At 35.7% G+C, this 20,387-nt stretch overlaps 3 protein-coding genes across 3 annotated transcripts; 1 reads left to right on the top strand and 2 right to left on the bottom strand.

Moving 5' to 3' along the window:
* The first annotated feature begins 1,849 nt into the window (after positions 1-1,849).
* On the top strand, positions 1,850-3,278 carry LOC120629913 (PHD finger protein ALFIN-LIKE 3-like). Its single transcript, XM_039898996.1, has 2 exons — positions 1,850-1,889; positions 2,176-3,278. The coding sequence occupies exon 2, from the start codon at positions 2,563-2,565 to the stop codon at positions 3,238-3,240; it is 678 nt and encodes a 225-aa protein (XP_039754930.1). The 5' UTR covers positions 1,850-1,889; positions 2,176-2,562; the 3' UTR covers positions 3,241-3,278.
* A 957-nt stretch (positions 3,279-4,235) lies between these two features.
* LOC120629864 (pupal cuticle protein C1B) lies at positions 4,236-5,718 on the bottom strand. The gene is made up of 2 exons (XM_039898938.1): positions 5,707-5,718; positions 4,236-4,739 (listed from the first exon to the last, which is right to left on the bottom strand). The coding sequence occupies exons 1-2, from the start codon at positions 5,716-5,718 to the stop codon at positions 4,236-4,238; spliced, it is 516 nt and encodes a 171-aa protein (XP_039754872.1).
* A 4,274-nt stretch (positions 5,719-9,992) lies between these two features.
* LOC120630131 (RNA-binding protein 14-like) lies at positions 9,993-20,189 on the bottom strand. The gene is made up of 8 exons (XM_039899282.1): positions 20,165-20,189; positions 19,093-19,628; positions 16,050-16,113; positions 15,164-15,699; positions 12,457-12,502; positions 11,567-11,669; positions 11,120-11,136; positions 9,993-10,562 (listed from the first exon to the last, which is right to left on the bottom strand). The coding sequence occupies exons 1-8, from the start codon at positions 20,174-20,176 to the stop codon at positions 9,993-9,995; spliced, it is 1,884 nt and encodes a 627-aa protein (XP_039755216.1). The 5' UTR covers positions 20,177-20,189.
* Positions 20,190-20,387: the final 198 nt, after the last annotated feature.

Raw genomic sequence — 20,387 nt, forward strand, 5'->3', positions numbered from 1 at the left:
AGACATAAATTTGTTGATTAATATTATTGTTATGGGCGAACATTAAATAAACTAAAATTGATAAAGGAAAATTAATTTGTTTTCTTTTTGTGTTCTTTCTATTATAAATTGTTACGGTAAATAGCGAATGCATTTTGAATTAAATGTATACATGAATGCGAATGTATACATTAATTACCTAAGATACTTCTTCTTCGCAGCGTTGGTCGACCCCAAACGAGGTGGACAGACGACGATAAGCCAGGTAGCCGCTGGATCCAAGCGGCATAGAACCGTGAATATTGTAACTCGATACAAAAGACCTATGCCCAGCTGTGGACGTCTATCGGTTGATATGATGATGATGATGACTTCTTCTACTTCTTTTTGGAAATCGTAATGAAGTTCCTTATTCTATATACTAGAAACTATATTTATATAGAACATGAACAGATAATAAATGGTGTACTGTTTCCATCATCTTCACTTTCTTACGTATAATATTTTCACTCTAGCGTTGGCTCTAGCTTAGCTGTAGCCTTATATAAAGTAGATTTTGATAAATGATATTTTTCTTAGCATTTTGGGAGGTTTTGACAGTTAAGGCGGTATATCTAAGCATTCCAACAAATCTAATATAACCGTCATATTTACCATTATAATAATTTTGTTTGTTAAGGTGTTACGTAAAACGGCTCATTGTGTACATAAATCCTAAAAATATAATATATGTTTTATTCAAGAGAAAGTCGTTCTTTATAATTAAGTTTAGGGCGTAAATTTGTTTTTTTATATATACTCTTAAAAAATACTATGTAAAACTAAACAAATTCTAAAACGTCTTCGAAACCACCGCAGCGAGGTACAGTTCCTAAGATGCTGGCAGCATTGCCCCTTTGGATGGCCAAACTAATAGAACTATAGAACTATTATTATATTAAATTGCCAGTCCATTGAACTAGGTTGGTCTGTACTGATACGGAAGTGTTCTGTAAGAACCCATCACGCAAGTATTGTTTGCGGTTGTTTACTTTGTAAAGTTAATGAATGTTATCGTAAACGAAAGATATGTATCTTTCGTTTTTTCAGGGCTCTTCCTAGGAATATCTCGTTTAGTAATTACCGTTGATCTAAGCTTTGCTCGTAAATAATCTAATTAAAGATTGTTTTAATTCTACCACAAGTTAGTTAGACATTGACTGAAATACTAAATCAGTAGTGAATCCAATTACGTTTGTATGGAGGAGTTCCCATGTAGCGCAGTCTTTAGATCGTTTAAACAGATAGGTGTCAATGACCAATTGGGGTGTTAACTCCTCTTCTAAAAATAATATTGGACTGGTTATCCTAAACAAATGACAGCGTAAATTTGTCCTAATTCCGAATGCAACATAATATAACATACGAGTGTCTCTGGAACTAACTTTTTTTTAAAAAGATTTAAAAAAAGTCTAATTTAAGTTCCTTTAATAATCGTATGTTTTACAGCCACAGAATTAAGAAAATACAGAAACCGCGTACACGACTAATAATGAAACGTCAAAAACCACTTCAATTTAGTAGTGATTCTCGAACAGTGGGTTAGTCACTTCATTTCATTTAGTAATTGACAGTAATTATACTCTGATGTTTTAAGCGTTTACTATAAAATGGAGAGAGTGGTAAAATTTTGTGAGCTAGCAACATTCCGCGTAACAATAGCTGAATTCTGTGTTAATGTAGGGGAGGCCGGGGCTGGAAGTTCCTGGGGCACGTTGTTCCGACAGTAATAACTTTGTAAAGAAAAGAGATAGCAATTCACGTGAAGTGCGTCGTTGAAGCATCAGGTACCGCGCCACTTTGGCGGCCATCTTAGTTGCTTCGACGGCGGCGAAAGTGTGGCCGTGTGCACTGTGCTATTAGAACACCACGTGAGTAAATTTTTTCGTTATTAAACTTTTTGGTCTATTTTTCTTTATAATTGACCGATTTATGTGCATCTTTCAAATTTTAGAGTGGCATTTGTGAGGTATTTTGTAGCTTGAATGTTTTTTCAATTGAATTTGTTAATTTGCTAGCATGACAGTTTTTATCCAAAAATATAATTTGGGGCTACAAGTTCCCTCCTAAAGGGGCTGGTTGTTCCCCGGAACAACTTACCCCAATCGATCCTTAAATTTTCTATACATTTTTACAGTATATTTTTCATTTTTTTAGGATGGTACGTACCTACAAACGAAAAACTGAGAGAGGGGAAATATCCGAAACGTTATTACGTCAAGCTGCCAATGCTGTCATACAAGATGGAAGAAAAGTAAAAATGGTAGCCAGAGAACTGGAAATTTGCCACATGACATCGATTTGTAAAAAAAATTAAAGCTGGTAAAGATCTTATCTTATCTATAAAGAAGAGGTTATAAAAGCAGATCAGTGTTTACCACAGAACAGGAAAAAGAGCTAGTTAACTACATTTTAAAGTGTTCATCGATATACTTCGGTTTGCTGCCAGAAGAGGTGCGAAAAACTTGCGTATGAATGTGTAGTTAAATTTTCTTTTCAAATGAGGAACGCCTCCAGCCTTCTAGCAGTTCAGTTACGATTGAAATGGATGACCAGCCAGGACCATCCAATATTCAAATATTACCTCAGATTACTTTGCAGCCGGAATCTATTACCATAAACACTTCAACATCGGGTCAGATTTGTGAACCACCTCAACAATCTGCAACAGATCAGGGTGATGTATCTCAGGCTGCCTCTGTGACCATTAATAGTGCCCAAGAACTTCAATTTACACCAGTAAATATGAATGCTTCAGCTGTGTTTAATCCTGAAATTGTAAAGCCTTTACCAAAGGCATCCCCAAGATTGCAGATGGCTACAAAACGCCGTATTAGAAAGACAGCTGTTTTGACCGACACGCCAGAAAAAAATGCATTAGCTGAAGAACAGGTAAAGAAGAAATCAAGGAAAGAAAAAGCAATTAGAAACAAGGGGAAAGAAAACAACAATAATAAAGAAAAAGGTACAGGCAAGGGAAAAGCTCAAAAAAAAGGTAAACGAAGAGTATTACAAGAAAGCGAGAGTGATAGTGATGATGAGGTTCTGGAATGGTACTGCATAATTTGTTGTGATTCATATTCAAATTCACTACCAAGAGAAAAGTGGATAGAATGTAGCTTGTGTAGAAATTGGGCATATGTTAAATGTATAAATGAAACTGATAACATTACTTATGTGTGTCCCAACTGTGAGTCAGATGAAGAATTTAACGATGAATAAGAATAAAAGTTACCAAAGTTGATTACGACTTATTAAAACAAGACTGATGACTTGTCTTCATTGTAATTTTATTTCACTTAATAAAAATAATTTGATAACCTCAAGGTGATAAATAATTTGACGTTATTTGTTTAGTTATTATAATTGTAAGTTTTGATCTCACTTTCCATTAAATTTATTATTGAAGCGTTTGCAAGAAGGTTACCTATTTTTTTATGTAGTTAAAATAAGTGCAGTTATGTTTGTAAGGTTTTTAACTTGATGAATCTCTATTATAGTTGAATTAAAAGAAATATTTATCTGAAGATTGCCAGTTATGTTCTGTTATCTTTTTTTAAGTTCAGTTATGGAAGTGTCAACATTTCAAAATGTTAATCTAGATGTAGCTAGTAATTTTTTTGTGTTTTTTAAAGTTTATACCATTTCATAACAACGTAATAAACGTATTTATAGAAATTATTGTTTTATTTTAAAGAAACCTTATATTATCCTTTTACTTTATTTAAATTACCCAAGTGGAACAATTTGCCCCACACATGGAACAACTCGCCCCAAAGTGGGGTTAAATGTTCCTTTCCAAAATTATGCAAAAATATGCCTGTACAAAAAAATATATTAAGAAACTAGCAGAAATGACTTCACTATTACAGAGACCGATTAAGACTTTTTAATAAAATCAAATATTAAAAATTGAAATCTTATTTTTTTTTCATAAAATTACATGTTATTTGAAAATCGGAACTTTCAGCCCCGGCCTCCCCTATATATATTTTTTAATTATATGATTACAGCGTATTTCGTCTCCAATTGAATGGAACAAAGTGGCAACAGCTTGTCTAGTTATAATAAGTAATACCTTAGGGTTATAAGTGTTAAAGAAAACATATTTTTCTTAATTTCTTTTTATTGACTGTTTAATAATTTAAGGTAACTTCAATAAATTAAGGCAACGAAGTAATGTATTAACATATTTGGCTATTAATTGAAACAAGTTTTTACCAGGCGTAATTGACACCCAAACCAGAGTAAGTGACGTGAGAGACCGCGGGTGCGGCGGAGTAAGTGATGGCAGACTTCAGTACGGGTGCGGCAGCGTAAGTAGAGTAAGCGGGAGCAGCTGCTGTGTAAGTAGAGTAGGCGGGAGCCGCTGCGGCGTAAGTAGAGTAGGCGGGAGCAGCGATGGTCTTAGTCAAAACCGGACTTGAGTACGCTACTGGGGAAGCGTGGGACACAGACGAGTAAGACACGGCCGGGTGCGCCACAGAGGAGTAAGATACAGGGGCGGAGATAGTCTTAGTCACGTAGGGGGAAGAGTAAGCAGCGACGGCAGGTGCTGAGTACGTGGCGAGGGCCGGGGCTGAGTGAGTAGAGATGGTCTGGTAGGATACAGCTGGAGAGATTGTTTTGGTAACAACAGGTGCTGCTGCGTACGCGACCGGGGCAGCATGCAGGAGGTTACCAGCGGAGGCGATGCCCGCGGCGCACATGAAGATGATGACCTAATAATTACATAAAAATACATAGGATTAATATTAATAATTATAAATATACTACCAAAATACAGACATCGCCATTTAGCCCCAAAATAAGCGTAGGGTACTAAAAACACCTGATCAATATTTTCACGAATAATAAATAACATAAATACTTATAATAAACAGATAAACACCCAGACACTGAAAAACGTTCACGTTAATCACACAAACATTTTCCAAATATGAGAATCGAGCCCACCGCGTTGGTCTCAGAAAGCAGAGTGCCCACTGCACCAATCGACTGTCATGATTACTAAATACATTCGACTATTAACCTACAATTCTGCATCCAGCAGTATAATTTATCAGCAAGTTATTACTGCAGCTACATATTCGGTAATTAGGAAAATAGCCGATTTTAAGAATTCCGTTCCGTGCAAAAATGGTTGCAATAGAACCCTCATGATGGTCGTCTGCCAAGTTAGGTTATACACGAAATTCAGTAAAGCTATCGACATGAAATGAGGATCAGTTATATGAAGAACTGGCTCAACATATTCTTTCGTATTTAATACCACAAAACGAAACAAGTTCTATAGTAACACAATGCATCGTCTTGTTATATCAAATGTTTAAACTCATGAGAAAAATATAGAAATCAGTTACCACCAGGTATTTCTGTTCACCCAATATACAACCTTATTAAGTAAGGCCAAGATTATGCTAAGTTATAAATTTTTATGCGGTCTTTAACCAACCCAGTTAAATGATTTGCAAAAAAATATCACAATAAATCACATAATTTAAGTTTAAATACGAGTAAGTTATCTTTGCCCGTATAAGTTTTAAAATTTCACGACGACGAAAATAAAAACTGAATTGAATTCCGAGGAAAACTTTAAGGACGTCCAAATTCAATTTCGAACAACACTTCTGGTGATAACTTAAGTCCATTAGTTCGAACTTCGCACGAATAAACTTCCGATAGTACCTTTGCGTACATGATTGCTTGTTCCGATGTTTCTGTTGGAATGATTTTGGGATCAACTTCAGATGCTTTTATATGGTTGTTCGGCACTGGTATTGACATTTACGATGTACCTACCTCACTTAATGTTCCGGACATCGCTGCAGGCATATTCCGTTTCAGTGTCAAGGTCCATCTTCGATCGTTCAATTCATATGAGGTTGAACTTGTAAGATAAGGAAAATTCCCTTAAAATATAATATGGCTTCTTGTTCCGATGGCCATATATGTACGCTATTTTTGGAATAATTTTTGGCTTAATTTAAACCGCACTACAAAAATTTTAAAGCTTGAGAATACACATACACAAATTCTTCTATTATCATCACGTTAAAACATCGGGTCAGCTAACTGTGTGCGCAATTAAAAAATGTAAAAGATTTCAAAGAAACAAATCAATTTGTATACAGTTAAAGCGTAATACTTAACTATTTAAGGTTTGTGAGCTGCATTTTCCTTGTATAAGTCGTAATTTATTACATACCTGTATAATATAATGTTAGGTTACTCGTATGTCCTGAAACATTTATTAAACTTATTTTGACTAACATTTTGTTTAGACGGCCGACTGGCGCAGTGGGCAGCGACCCTGCTTTCTGAGTCCAAGGCCGTGGGTTCGATTCCCACAACTGGAAATTGTTTGTGTGATGAGCATAATTGTTTTTCAGTGTCTGGGTGTTTATATGTATTTTCTAAGTATTTATGTATATATAATTCATAAAAATATTCATCAGTCATCTTAGTACCCATAACACAAGCTACGCTTACTTTGGGGCTAGGTGGCGATGTGTGTATTGTCGTAGTATATTTATTATTATTATTATTATTATTTATTTTGTGGCTTCATTAGATCCACATGTTGTTTTTATAGGCATTCTTGTTCTTATACATATCTGTTGAAGGCACATCTACTAATTTTGGCGATTGTATTGTTTTATAGCATTAATTGGCGGGCCTGAAATATAGCATCCTTAGAGTAAGAGGCAAACTTTGCAGACTTTGCCATGCCAGGAGCGCATCCTGCATCGTGTCGTCGTGTGCCCATTAAATTGAGGTCATCATGTGCCTTTATTTACACCGGCAACCATACCCTTCAGACCATAGCATTGCCAGAGACTGCTTTACGGCAAAAATAACCATGGTGCTAGTACTTCCTCGAACGAACTCTGTCACAAGAAACTCTACTCCTACTGAATATATAAAATTCAAAATTCAAAATTCATTTATTTCAAGTAGGCCTAATACAAGCACTTTTGAAACGTCAAGTCTGTCCGTGTGTAGTGACTCTACCACCGGTTCGGAAGGCAGATTCTACCGAGAAGAAGCCGGCAAGAAACTCAGCAGTTGCTCTTTTCCAACATCAAAAATTTACATTTTATATTTTAACATTCATTTTTCTATCTTGTGAGAGATGAAAGCGGAGCCGGATGCTTCCAAGCAACCTTCTCATTAAGAAACTCATCAATTGTATAATAACCTCGCTGTAATAAATGTGTTTTAACACATTCTTTAAACTTATGCATCGGTAGGTCCAAAATTACCTTAACTACAAATGCAAATGCATGGCAAATTACATAACTACAATAAGCTCACGGTAGGTACATAATATAAAAAATAACATAAGTTAACTTAAAACTCAAGATACGCAGTGTGTATTTATATTCATCCTGCAACCTCGTAACCTGTCTGTAAACTGGTATATGGATGTTGTTTGTTTTGGAGAATTAACAGTACGAGTAAATAACGTAAGTTAAGGATTAAATCACATCAGCTTTTACACAACTCTTAGAATATAATAAACCAGAGTGATCAGTTTTAATGCATGCACCCATGCGTTACAGCCCTGCCTGCCTTAAAGTTTTTGATAACTCGTTTTGTAGCGAGATTTTACGTTTTATATCATCTGCCAATGAGTTAAAAAACAATTGACATACAAAACCAAACAAAAAGTTATTAACGTGACGTAACGACAGTGATTTATTCTAATACAATTTGTTTTTTGCTTTGGCAGCAAATTTTAAGTATAAAACAGACTTTAATTTATGGATCACTCTGTAACGTTTTCCTTGAAGTCAACCATACCAACTAAGCTAAGTAATATCTGCAGCTCATTAAGTTGAATATACATCTATAACACTTCATAATAATATACTATCATACTAATACTAAATAATAATATAATACTAAAATCATACATTTTTAAATAGAAAAGATTTGTTTGTTTGTGCCAAATAGAATCCGAAACTACTGGACTGATATATACCAATCAACAACATAAACTCACAATATTAAAAAAAAAATAGTTTATCACTCAAGGATCACGACATGATCGCCTCGCGGTTCCATTTCTATCTCGGATTATCTCTTTAACCGTTTGTCAAAATTATATGCAGTAAAAAGTAACTTTTGTTTTTATATTTAAGACGTTATAAGTAAGTTTACTTTTATTGATAAGAATTCATAATTTTTGATAATACGACCAATAAACACGACTAAAAGATTGCATATATTTTTTTACATAAAAAACTACTTTTTTTTCAATATTTAAGTTATACATATGTTGCTTAAATACTTTTGTTACTTAATTATAAAAGTTAAACTGATACTCTGTTGTAGGCATTATTAAGTTCTACAACTTTTCAATAGAACTTAATCATATATTGACGGCCGATTGGCGCAGTTTGCAGCGACCCTGCTTTCTGAGTCCAAGGCCGTCGGTTCGATTTCCACTACTGGAAAATGTTTGTGTGATGAGCAAGAATGTTTCTCAGTGCCTGGGTGTTTATATATTGTATATTCTGAGTATTTATGTATATTATTCATAAAATATTCATCAGTCATCTTATTAGCCATAAAACAAGCTACGCTTACTTTTGGGCTAGATGGCGATGTGTGTATTGTCATTTTACATTTATTTATTTATATATCTCTAATGATTAAGGCAGCTTTCGTAAGAAACGTTTTTTCGTCGAATTACTTTGCAAATACGACTACCGCGATAAGTTATTATTAGTTTAATAAATAACCTATGGCACTCACAAATAATGTAGCTTTCTGTCGGTGAGAGAATTTTCGAAATCGGTTAAGAACAGCCATAGATTACCCCTATTAGTATAGATTTAGAAGAGAAGCGGTTATATTGGGTAGGAGCTCGACCTCACTTTCGGGGGCCTGAGTTCGAATCGCAGCTCGCATCTCTAACTTTTCTAAGTTATCTGCTTTTTAAGTAATTCAAATATCAATTGCTTCAACGGTGAAGGAAAACATCGTGAGGAAACCTGCATGCCTAAGATTTATACATAATGTTCTCAAAGGCGAGTGGAGTCAACCAATCCGCAGTGGCGTGCACTGGGTTTCTTACCAGGGTATGCATAAGGCAGGAAAATTGCATAAAATGGCAAAAATCCTCCTCCTAGACGAGCTATATTTCAATTTTAGGGTAAGCAGTGCTTTTGTGCATGTATGAAGTGCACGCCACTGCCAATCCGTACTGGGCCAGCCTGGTGGACTACGGCGTTAACACCTTCTCATTATAGGAGGAGCCCCGTGCTCTGTAGTGGGCTGGTAATAGGTTGATATGATGATGATGATAGAGATATACATAAAGAATAGTTATTATTAAAGTTTTACTTTAACGTCTATTCTTCTAGAGTCCGGAGAAGTTGCACAGTTATTGTGACCCTAACTTGACCGTTTTTCTTTAATTCGGTACTCAGGGGCCCTGATTTTTATTAGATTGATATTCTATACTTACTGAAATTTGTGACCTTATTGACCGTATGAAGAGGAATCTAATTTGATTTTGTCGTGAATTTCACGCCCTGGTTTTAAGATCCAACCACATTTAAATGTGGTCGTTACTATTTGGCGATTTAAACGAGAGGTAGCCTTTAATATTCTATACTTGACCATTTGAATTTGATTATCAAACTGCGGTTACTTTTTGAATGACAATTATAAAATGTATAAATTTTTTAATATAATAATATACCAAATAAGCGCAACGTTGGAATAGTAACACAGTGTTTTTTCATTCAGTGTTGTTACAAATTACTGCATTACTCAATTCCGACGGTATGCCCTATTAATAAATTCCCGACGTAACCAACGTTAATAAGTTATTGTTCATTGATTATTATAATTAAAAAAGGTTTTCATTATCGTTATTTTTTTTATTATAAATAATTTAATAAGTTTTAATAAACATAATAGCGCCTATTTGCAGATTCTTATTATTTTAATTTCCTTGTTTACCATCCGTAGGTGGCGCCTAAGCCGGAATAAGAGACGTGAGAGACTGCGGGTGCGGCTGAGTAAGTTATAGCAGACTTCACTATGGGTGCGGCGGCATACGTGGAGTAAGCGGGAGCAGCCGCAGCATAACTAGTGTAGGCGGGAGCAGCCGCAGCGTAAGTAGTGTAGGCGGGAGCGGCAGCGTAAGTGGCTACTGGACCGGCGTGGGCGACTGATGAGTATGACACGGCCGGATGAGCCACGGACGAGTAAGAGACAGGCCCGGAGGCGTAGACTGAGGGTGCGGCGACGGTCTTAGTCACGTAGGGTGTAGAGTAAGCAGCGACGGCTGGTGCGGAGTACGCAGCGACGGCGGGGGAGGAGTGGGTAGAGATGGTTTGGTAGGATACGGCTGGAGACAGTGTTTTGGTGACAACGGGAGCGGCAGCGTACGCAAGCGGCGCAGCGTGAGCAGTAGTCTGGGAGGAGTATGACACGGAAGACACAGGAGAGCTGTACGCGACTGGCGCAGCGTGTAGGAGGTTGCCAGCGGAGGCGATGCCCGCGGCGCACATGAAGATTACGACCTAAAAAACATAAAAATCGTATTAGAATAAATAAAAAAATATAGAAATTGACAGAATAATAATAGAACTGATTACTCTGAGACGTATGTCTCAGAATAATCAGTTCAGATACTTTCAAAAAGACAAGAATAACATTGATATAAATAAATAAAGAAATAGAAATTAAATGAGTAATTTTTGCTATTAAAGATATAATAAAAAAATCTTCTATACTCGTACGAATAATAATTGAAATATTTAATTGACCGATTTCAATAAAACTTTAAATGATACATTTTTGTTATATTAGGCCATGTGATTTTGATAAATAATGGTTAAATTAGAAGCGAATTAAATGATTTTTTTACGACGTATTAGGTGCAAGGCTATACCGTCTATTTTATATGTAATTTAAATGAGCTGAGATTAATTCAAATGCTCATTTATGTACTATTTTAGCCATTACAATATTTATAAAACTTTGCTAACTACATTGTATATCTATTCGTATATTATATTTTAAGTTAAATGTAAAATTCATTATTAATTTTTGTTTACGTACACAATTATCTTATTACCTTTGTGTACATGTTTGCTTGTTTGGTGTTGTGGTTGGAATGAATTTAGATTCAACAGCAGATGCCTATATATAGTATAGCCGTTAAGTGTTGATATTTACAGTGAACTCGTTATGGCCCATCGCCGTGGGGGCTTTTATCCAGTGTCAAGGCTACAGGTTTGTTCGTAAAACATTACGTCCTAATTTAAAATTTCACATTTATTTTAGGTAAAATGTAGTTTAGTTTTTTAGCGTTTATTAGTTATTTTCTATGAATCAAATAGGTATGGTTCTACTCATCATTATTATTTAACCCATTGAACGTATGAAAATAGGTATTTTGGACGGATTTACGCTTTTTGATTTTTCCAATGACGCTTGCCCTGCCCGATGTCATCTTCCTACCTACAAGGGTTATATCAATGCTGCATTTATCGCCGTGTTGTTGCCACTTTAAAACCCAAACCTCCATCGATCTCTCGAGCTATATTTGTTCGAGCAAGTCTATGAGCTACACCAGTAATTTTGTACAGTTGTGTAGTGTAGTTGTACAGTTCTACTACGATTCTCTGCGAAATTATATATTAAAAGAGAAATTATATTCAGTAAAATATTTGAGTATCAATTTGAATTTCAAAACCATTAATACTATAACAATAACAATTATAATCGTAAGAATAAATAAACATTAAATCCTAGCTGATTTTGCTTAAAAAGACTCCAGTATGCAAGGTCTTTATGCAAAAGTAAAATATTAATATCTTACTATGATCTATAATGTACATAACTGTATAAAAGCAGTTTATTAAGTTTACGATATTGCTTATCAATAAATATAGAGCCTGGGCTTAACATCCCTAGGGCGCAGAGGAACGTCATAGGACTATATTTGATCCTCCAATTCGTACAACCAACCAGTTGCTGCGATAGATGAATGTTTTGACTTTTAACATCGCATCGAGGCCACATCATCTTTGTTGGTAAGGATAGGTACGTTGGTACCTAATGCAGGTAAGAAAATGCGGAATTCAGGCAACGTTACCGAAGTCTCTATTTTATGTGAACAGCCATCCTTTATTTTTTGAATTTAAATTTTTATAATTGTTTTTATGTGACTTTGGTTGTTGCAATTTTTGGTCTTAACTTATCAACAGATCATAATGAAACTTTACATACATATTATCAGGGGTACAGAAAGTATCATTATATTAAGAGCTGTTCCTGAGAAATGGAAAAAAAACTTTTACAATGGGACAAACTGAGTTGATTTATAAAACTACATATTAAAAGGAGTGAAAGCTAGTTTCAAATAATTATTGATATCTAAAGTTGCGAGGGTCTTAAGCACATACTCGCCCAAGAGCCTTCTTCAAACTCAGCCGGATATTTTTTATCACCAGTGCTATAGAATGAAAAATTTATTTACATCATAAAATATTTCCCAGGCTGTCGTAAGCACAGGGTATTCGATTAGCCTAGGCAATTTAATAAGTAGACAATTTAAAATGGAAATACTTTCTGAAACCGTTTTTAATTTAATTTATATGAGTACACAAAAACCATGGACAGTTTCCATTTTTAACCCCCAACGTAAAAACAACGGGGAGTTTTAAGTTAGACGTGTCTCTGTGTGACACACACATGTCTGAATGTAGTATTATACTTCCCGAACAAGTGAAACGATAATGATTTGGTTGTTTTGTTTGAAAGGTGAATAAGTGATAAAGACATTTGCAGCTCTAGGCTCTTTGCGTCGTCTTCGGTATTTACTTCCTATACCTACCAAAATTATGCTCGCACAGACTCTACTCCTTCCCATTCTTGACTACGCTGACGCAAGCTATGTTAACTTAACTGAAGATCAGTTAAATAAACTTGAGAGACTCCAGAATTCTAGCATTCGTTTCATATTTGGGTTGCGCAAATATGATCATATTTCTCAATTTCGGTCTCGTCTCAAGTGGTTACCTATCAGACTTCGCCGGAATTTGCACATTGTTTCTATTCTGTACTGTGTTTTGTTTCATCCTTCTACTCCTCTTTACCTGAAAGAGAGGTTTAAATTTGTAGGACTCCCAGACGAACTTCGTTCTACGAGGAAGTTAGTCTTGAAGGTGCCTGGTCACAAATCCTCCTTCTTCAACGGATCATTTACGGTTCAGGCTATTAAATTATGGAACGCCTTGCCGTTAGATATCCGTGAGTCACAATCGATTGGGACCTTCAAGAAACTAGTGAAGGATCATTATTTGTCTCTTTCAGCCGAACAACGCTGAAGCGAATCATTTTAAGTGTGTAATTTGAATTATTTATGTATTTCATACTAATTGGGGATGTTATATGTAATATATTTATATAGATATTTATGTTATATATTTTATTTGTATTTATATATAATATATTTATATATATATTATAGTTATATTTATATATATATATATATATATATATATATTATTTATATTTATATATTTGTATAATTTTTAAATCTTATTTATTGCACCACCTACCTCTTTTCTACGTTTTTTCCTTTTACGCCATTGGTTGCCTGGAAGAAATCGCTATGTAGCGATAAGGCCACCAAATTGTACTCTCTTGATTGTATTTATATCTTTTGTAACTACTTTTTGTTTCTTTGGTGTACAATAAAAGTGTATTCATTATTCATCATTAAGTGTATAGAGTGTTCTTAGCTATGTTTGATGAAAATCGGTCTAAGATCACCCGGCCGGCACGAAATGGTAGATTACATAGTATTTTTCACAGGTCTCTTAATATGGTTATCAAATAAAAGGGCTTGACTAGTAGAACACTAAATACTGTGACAAGTTTACAATACATAACAGCAAATTATGTTTTACTAGCGGACCCACGCGACTTCGTCCGCGAATGAGTTGACCTAAAAAAATAGTCGTATGTCCAATATAAATGATTCTGAGATTCCAATATAAAGGAATCGTAGCTAGATCGTTTTATCGCCCCCGAAACCCCCTGTATACTAAATTTCTCGAAAGTCTTTGGAGCCGATTCCGAGATTCCAATTATATATATTTATATATATTTATCGATAAAACACGAATAAAATGTCATTTTCTAAAAATGAATCCTAGCTAGATCGATTTATCGCCCCCGAAACCCCCTGTATACTAAATTTCATGTCAATCGTTGGAGCCGATTCCGAGATTCCAATTATATATAAGTATATATACAAGAATTGCTCGTTTAAAATATGACAACTTCTGCAATATGGTTATCAAATTAAAGGAGTTGGCTAATATATGGACTAGAATAAGGGACACTATTTTGAAAGTCGGGAGTAGTTACATTTTAGTAGTTTGATTACATTTTTGCCTTATCTTTATAAGGCATAAAGATTAAACAGGTTAATGTTATAATGTGGCCTGTGGGGTCGATACAACTTTTCTTCTTTATACTTGAAGACTTCTTGTAGTGGATTGTGTATATTTTTTTAACGAGTAGCCCGATGTCTTCTCTTTGCGTATTTATTTTCTAAAAAGTTTAAAAACAGTTTGTAGACAGGCTTTTGTTCATTTCAACCATTGCTGTATCATCAATATGTTGCTATGGTATCATTTTAATTAGGTACCGCATCTCGTGACGTCAAAGCTGTCAGTTCATATTACATTCTTACGTTACAAAACATTGATTCACGTTTAGGCACACACTGATTTTAGGTTCTAACCCACTGTTATAGTATAGTATAGGTATACCTAACCACAATTAATTGCGGTCGATACTATTTGGAAATTTCAACTGTGTGTACTTAATATTTCAATATTTTCATTTGTACGTAATTTAAAAGATCGTGGTTATTTTCCGTGTGTGTATATTTTAATATAAAAACTTATAGGTATTATTATAATAAACGAAGAACTGTATACACAGACATTTAGGATACTGTAGGCTAATATAACTTATCATGCATAGGGGACAATAGAAATATAAAATATTCTCTGTGTACTTAATGTTTTTATTGTAATAAATTAACAAGTTATAATGACAGTTATTAACATATTGTTCTTATTTGCATTTCATTGTTTACCATCCGTAAGTAGCGCCTAAGCCGGAATAAGAGACGTGAGAGACCGCGGGTGCGGCGGAGTAAGTGATGGCAGACTTCACTAAGGGTGCGGCGGCGTACGTGGAGTAAGCGGGAGCAGCCGCAGCGTAAGTAGTGTAGGCGGGAGCGGCAGCGTAAGTGGCTACTGGAGCAGCGTGGGCAACTGATGAGTATGACACGGCTGGGTGAGCCACGGAAGAGTAAGATACAGGTGCGGAGGCGTAGACAGAGGGTGCGGCGATGGTCTTAGTCACGTAGGGTGTAGAGTAAGCAGCCACGGCGGGTGCGGAGTAAGTAGCGACGGCAGGGGAGGAGTGTGTAGAGATAGTTTGGTAGGACACAGCTGGGGAGAGTGTTTTGGTGACAACGGGAGCGGCGGCGTACGCCAGCGGTGCAGCGTGAGCAGTAGTTTGAGAGGAGTAAGAGACGGAGGACACTGGAGAGCTGTACGCGACTGGCGCGGCGTGGAGAAGGTTACCAGCGGAGGCGATGCCCGCGGCGCACATGAAGATTACGACCTAGAAAAAACATAAATATCGTATTAGACTAGAATTTTATATAAAAAAAACAAATGTAGCAGTAATTTGAATTTTTGAAAATTATAAATAAAAAACTCTACTTTCTAGTATAAACTAATTATAACTGATTGACCGATTTCGATAAAACTTGAAGGTTATAAATTTTACACGTATGTTATTTTTATGTGTTTTTTATGTGATGGGTGCAAGGATATACCGACTAGTTTAAATAAGATGAGGATCTGATTATATGTCTAACGCAAGTTCTCACTTATGGAATTTTTTAGACATCATAATAAATCTATTCATATTTTAAATTTGAATATATAGGTACAAAAGTATGCTTTTACCTTTGTGTACATGTTTGCTCGTTTGTTGTTGTGGTTGGAATGAATTTCGATTGAAGAGCAGATGCTTTTATATAGTATAGCCGTTAAGTGTTGATATTGATATTTACAGTGAACTCGTTTGCGGCCCATCGCCCTGGGCGCTATTATCCAGTGTCAAGGCTAGAGTTCGGTTCGTACTACAAAACATTAAATACTAATTTAAAGACAAATTTAACCTTACGTTTAGGTACTAGATTTAGGTAAAACGGTGAACCCCGTTGTTTTGGACTTTGCCTTTTCTTTCTGAGGGGCTGAGTTAGAATCCCAACATCCATCTCTAAGTTACGTGTGTTAAGCAATTCAAACGCCATGCCTGAGAGTTCTCCATAACAATCTCAAAGGTGTGTGAAGTCTACCAATCCGCACTGGGCCAGCGTGGTAGACTTACTCTCCTCATTGTGGGAGGAGTCCTGTTTTACGTAGTAGGCCAGAAATATGTTTATGTGATGATGATGATGAATTCAGAGAGTATTTGGAATTTCATTTGGATTTCCAGTTTTCGGTTTTTTCTTATGATGTTTGACCTGCAATTGGACTCATTTGATGTTGTATGTCTATCGTTTAGAGTTCTACCAACGCCATGCCCTTGCTATTCTACTACCCCTGAACCCAAACTTTCATCGATTTTCTGAGCTATGTTTGTCAGTTCAAGTCTAAAAGCTTCATTGGTAACCCTCAGAAAACGGTGTCCGATTACTATTCCCCGCCGATGTACCGTTAATTCGTTTTGAGGATGCAAATGCAAATGAAATTTTATTAAGATCTTTTTAGTAGTGTAACCAGACACATTAAAAAGCACACATATACTCTTTGACATTTCAAACATTATATATACATGCGAAGTATATAGCAGTGATACCCCAGTGTTTAGGTTAGTTAGAAGTAGAGTTTGAGAAAGAGCTTCGGTCTGCCTTTCGGAGGGACCGAGTTCGTTTCCACTAATTTTTCGCCAAGCACGCACCCCGACACGCCTCACTAACATTTCGGACTTATGTGCATTTTTAATTTACACATTTAAAATATCACTTGCTTTAAGATGAAAATATCGCGAGTAAACCTGTATGAGTTCTTCTTAACGTTCTCAAAGCCACTTGAAATCTACCAATGGGCCATCCATCCATTAACGTGGTGTTTTTCTCTGGTAAAAAACTATGATTTAATAAATATATTAGGGCAGTTTATTAAGAATGCGAGATTATTTTATATCGATATAAATACTAGGATGAATGGTTTGACATGCCCTTCGAAGCTCAGAAGGAAACAAACAATCTCAATTCGCATAAACATACAATCACTAAAATCAAAATACTTACGTTTTATATTTTAATGGTAAAAACGAAGTGTACAAAGTGTAAACTTTTAAATATTTATAAATAAAAAATAACCCATATACTAGAATGAAACGAAATAACATAAAACGTCTTCGAAACCAACGCAGCGAGATATAGTGTCTAAGTTGTTGGCAGCGTTGCTTCTTTGAATGGCCAAACAATAAACATAGTCAATAATCCTTTATTCATAAATATTAATATTATTATATGTCACACCGCCTTATTAAACTACTATTAAGGTTTTCATATTTTCACATCTCGGCCTACTACTTTTTTTTTAATATTCTTTGTATAGTCTACTTAAAAATATTGTAAAGTTCATACATATTTTTCACAGTGCTTTGAGTTGAAGCTTTTATTCTAATCCTAACTTATACGACAAATTCGAATGTGACTCGGTTCGTTACACTTTTAGGCCTTGACTTCTCAACATCATAAATCATAAATATTGTTACAAGTACAGAAAAAGATATGGGGTAAGTACTGTCGTAGCTTTAGTTTTAAGTTAGCGAATGTAGTTATCGCTATCATCTAACTACCATGTACCTACACTTTTTATGCGTGCATTAAATTATTATGTAATGCATGCATAAGAAGTGTCATAAGAGAATTTTATTTAACTTTGACTTTAACTTACTGTTCCTGAAGGAAAAGCAAAACAGCTTTTAGAATAGGATAAATTGATTGAGAAAATCCAAAGCGAGCGGCGCCGTGGGCAAACGCTAGTTCCAAATTATTTAAAAATTAAGCTACGAGGATATTAAGCCTTTTGTCACCCAAAGCCAAACTAAACCTTTTTTTTTTTATCACCAGGTTCACAGGAATTGGGATTTGTTGATTGGTGTCTAATGTGCACAGGGAATTCGGCTAGGCTAGGCATTATGCAGGTAGGCAAGTTAAAACAGGAAATGCTTTCTTTCTTTTAAAGGTATTTTAACCACAGTGAATTATCATTGATTTGCTCTTAAATAAATGTTTTTTGCAATGTTTTGGCAACATTACAGTAGTTTCTTCATTTATCAGACAGTGACATATATTATTATTACTGTTATTCTTAAACCATGAACAGTTTCTTCTTTTACCTGAATAGAATGGAATAGAATAGAATTTTATACTTCACTCTTTATATATAGAAAAACAGTTGACAAGGCCTAGAAAAGCATTTGAAACATGAATACCTACAGCCGGGCGTACGTAATAATATTATGAAATAAGTATAAAAAATCTAAACATAATCACAATGTAGAATCAATGTCAAAATAATATATATATGATTGTTAATAATAAAAACAAAAGTGATACAGTAAAAAAAAACATTTTAAAACAAATAAATTAAGACTAAACAGATTTTTTTAAAGTTCCATATTAATGATGAAGAGCAGGAGAAACAGTCTTCACGTAAACTCGCATCAAAACCTGTTATACCTTTATGCCTCATAAAGGGTTACTTATTCCTACCCCTACCCCACACTATATGTGGGTTTGACTTTGACCTACCATGTATTCTTCTTCCAACTTGCCGCCGTTATTTTACGCTTATTAATATAACATTAATCAGGGATAGAAGAGAATAAAACGTGTCTTTTTATTATTAATATTTTTATTATAAATAATTTAATAAGTTATAATAAACATAATAACGGTTATTTACAGATTGTCATTTCATTGTTTACCATCCATAGGAAGCGCCTAAGCCGGAATAAGAGACGTGAGAGACCGCGGGTGCGGCGGAGTAAGTGATGGCAGACTTCACTAAGGGTGCGGCGGCGTACGTGGAGTAAGCGGGAGCAGCCGCAGCGTAAGTAGTGTAGGCGGGAGCGGCAGCGTAAGTGGCTACTGGACCAGCGTGGGCAACTGATGAGTATGACACGGCTGGGTGAGCCACGGAAGAGTAAGATACAGGTGCGGAGGCGTAGACTGAGGGTGCGGCGATGGTCTTAGTCACGTAGGGTGTAGAGTAAGCAGCCACGGCGGGTGCGGAGTAAGTAGCGACGGCAGGGGAGGAGTGTGTAGAGATAGTTTGATAGGATACAGCTGGAGAGAGTGTTTTGGTGACAACAGGAGCGGCGGCGTACGCCAGCGGTGCAGCGTGAGCAGTAGTTTGAGAGGAGTAAGATACGGAGGACACTGGAGAGCTGTACGCGACTGGTGCGGCGTGGAGAAGGTTGCCAGCGGAGGCGATGCCCGCGGCGCACATGAAGATTACGACCTAGAAAAAACATACATATTATATATCTTATTATTCCTAAATAATAGTTATCCGTAGTAAGTTGTTCGACAAAACTGTTCAGGTAACCAAAAAACATGTGTGTTATTTTTGCAATCAAGATAAATAAAGTTAGTTAGGTATACTAGAAGTTAATAAGTTCAGATGTAACCCCCTTAATCTAAACCGAAATGAAAATGATGAAAATTCGTAAGAGGTATTATAGCACGAACGTCGTCAAAGTCAACGTCGAATATTTCTGTATTTAAATGAATCTTTATAAGCTTTTTGGTGCGTTCTCTAATTTTTTTATACTACTTTCGAAATTCTTTAAACTTAAAGTAACGGGGATTCCAAACGCACCCTGGCCAATATCAAACTGGCCAGCTGAAAACGAACACTGACTAGAGCAATGGATGAAGGAAACACACTATAGCATTATGTACATTGAAATCAATCTATTAGATGTTTAATTACATCAATGCAGTTTTAATATTAAAGTTTATGATCTATTGTTGTATACAAAAGTATATTCCTACCTTTGTGTACATGTTTGCTTGTTTGTTGTCGTGGTTGGAATGAATTTTGATTCTACAGCAGATGCTTTTATATAGCAACGATGGTAAGTGTTGGTATTGACATTTAAAGAGAACTCGTTTCGGGCCATCGCCGTGGGCGCTTTTATCCAGTGTCAAGGCTGCAGGTTGGTTCAAACTCCACCTCATTAAATTTTTGACGACCTCGCGCAGTGGCGAGTTCTGT

The sequence above is a fragment of the Pararge aegeria genome, chromosome 15 (assembly GCF_905163445.1).
Source record: "Pararge aegeria chromosome 15, ilParAegt1.1, whole genome shotgun sequence".
NCBI classification, from domain to species: domain Eukaryota; kingdom Metazoa; phylum Arthropoda; class Insecta; order Lepidoptera; family Nymphalidae; genus Pararge; species Pararge aegeria.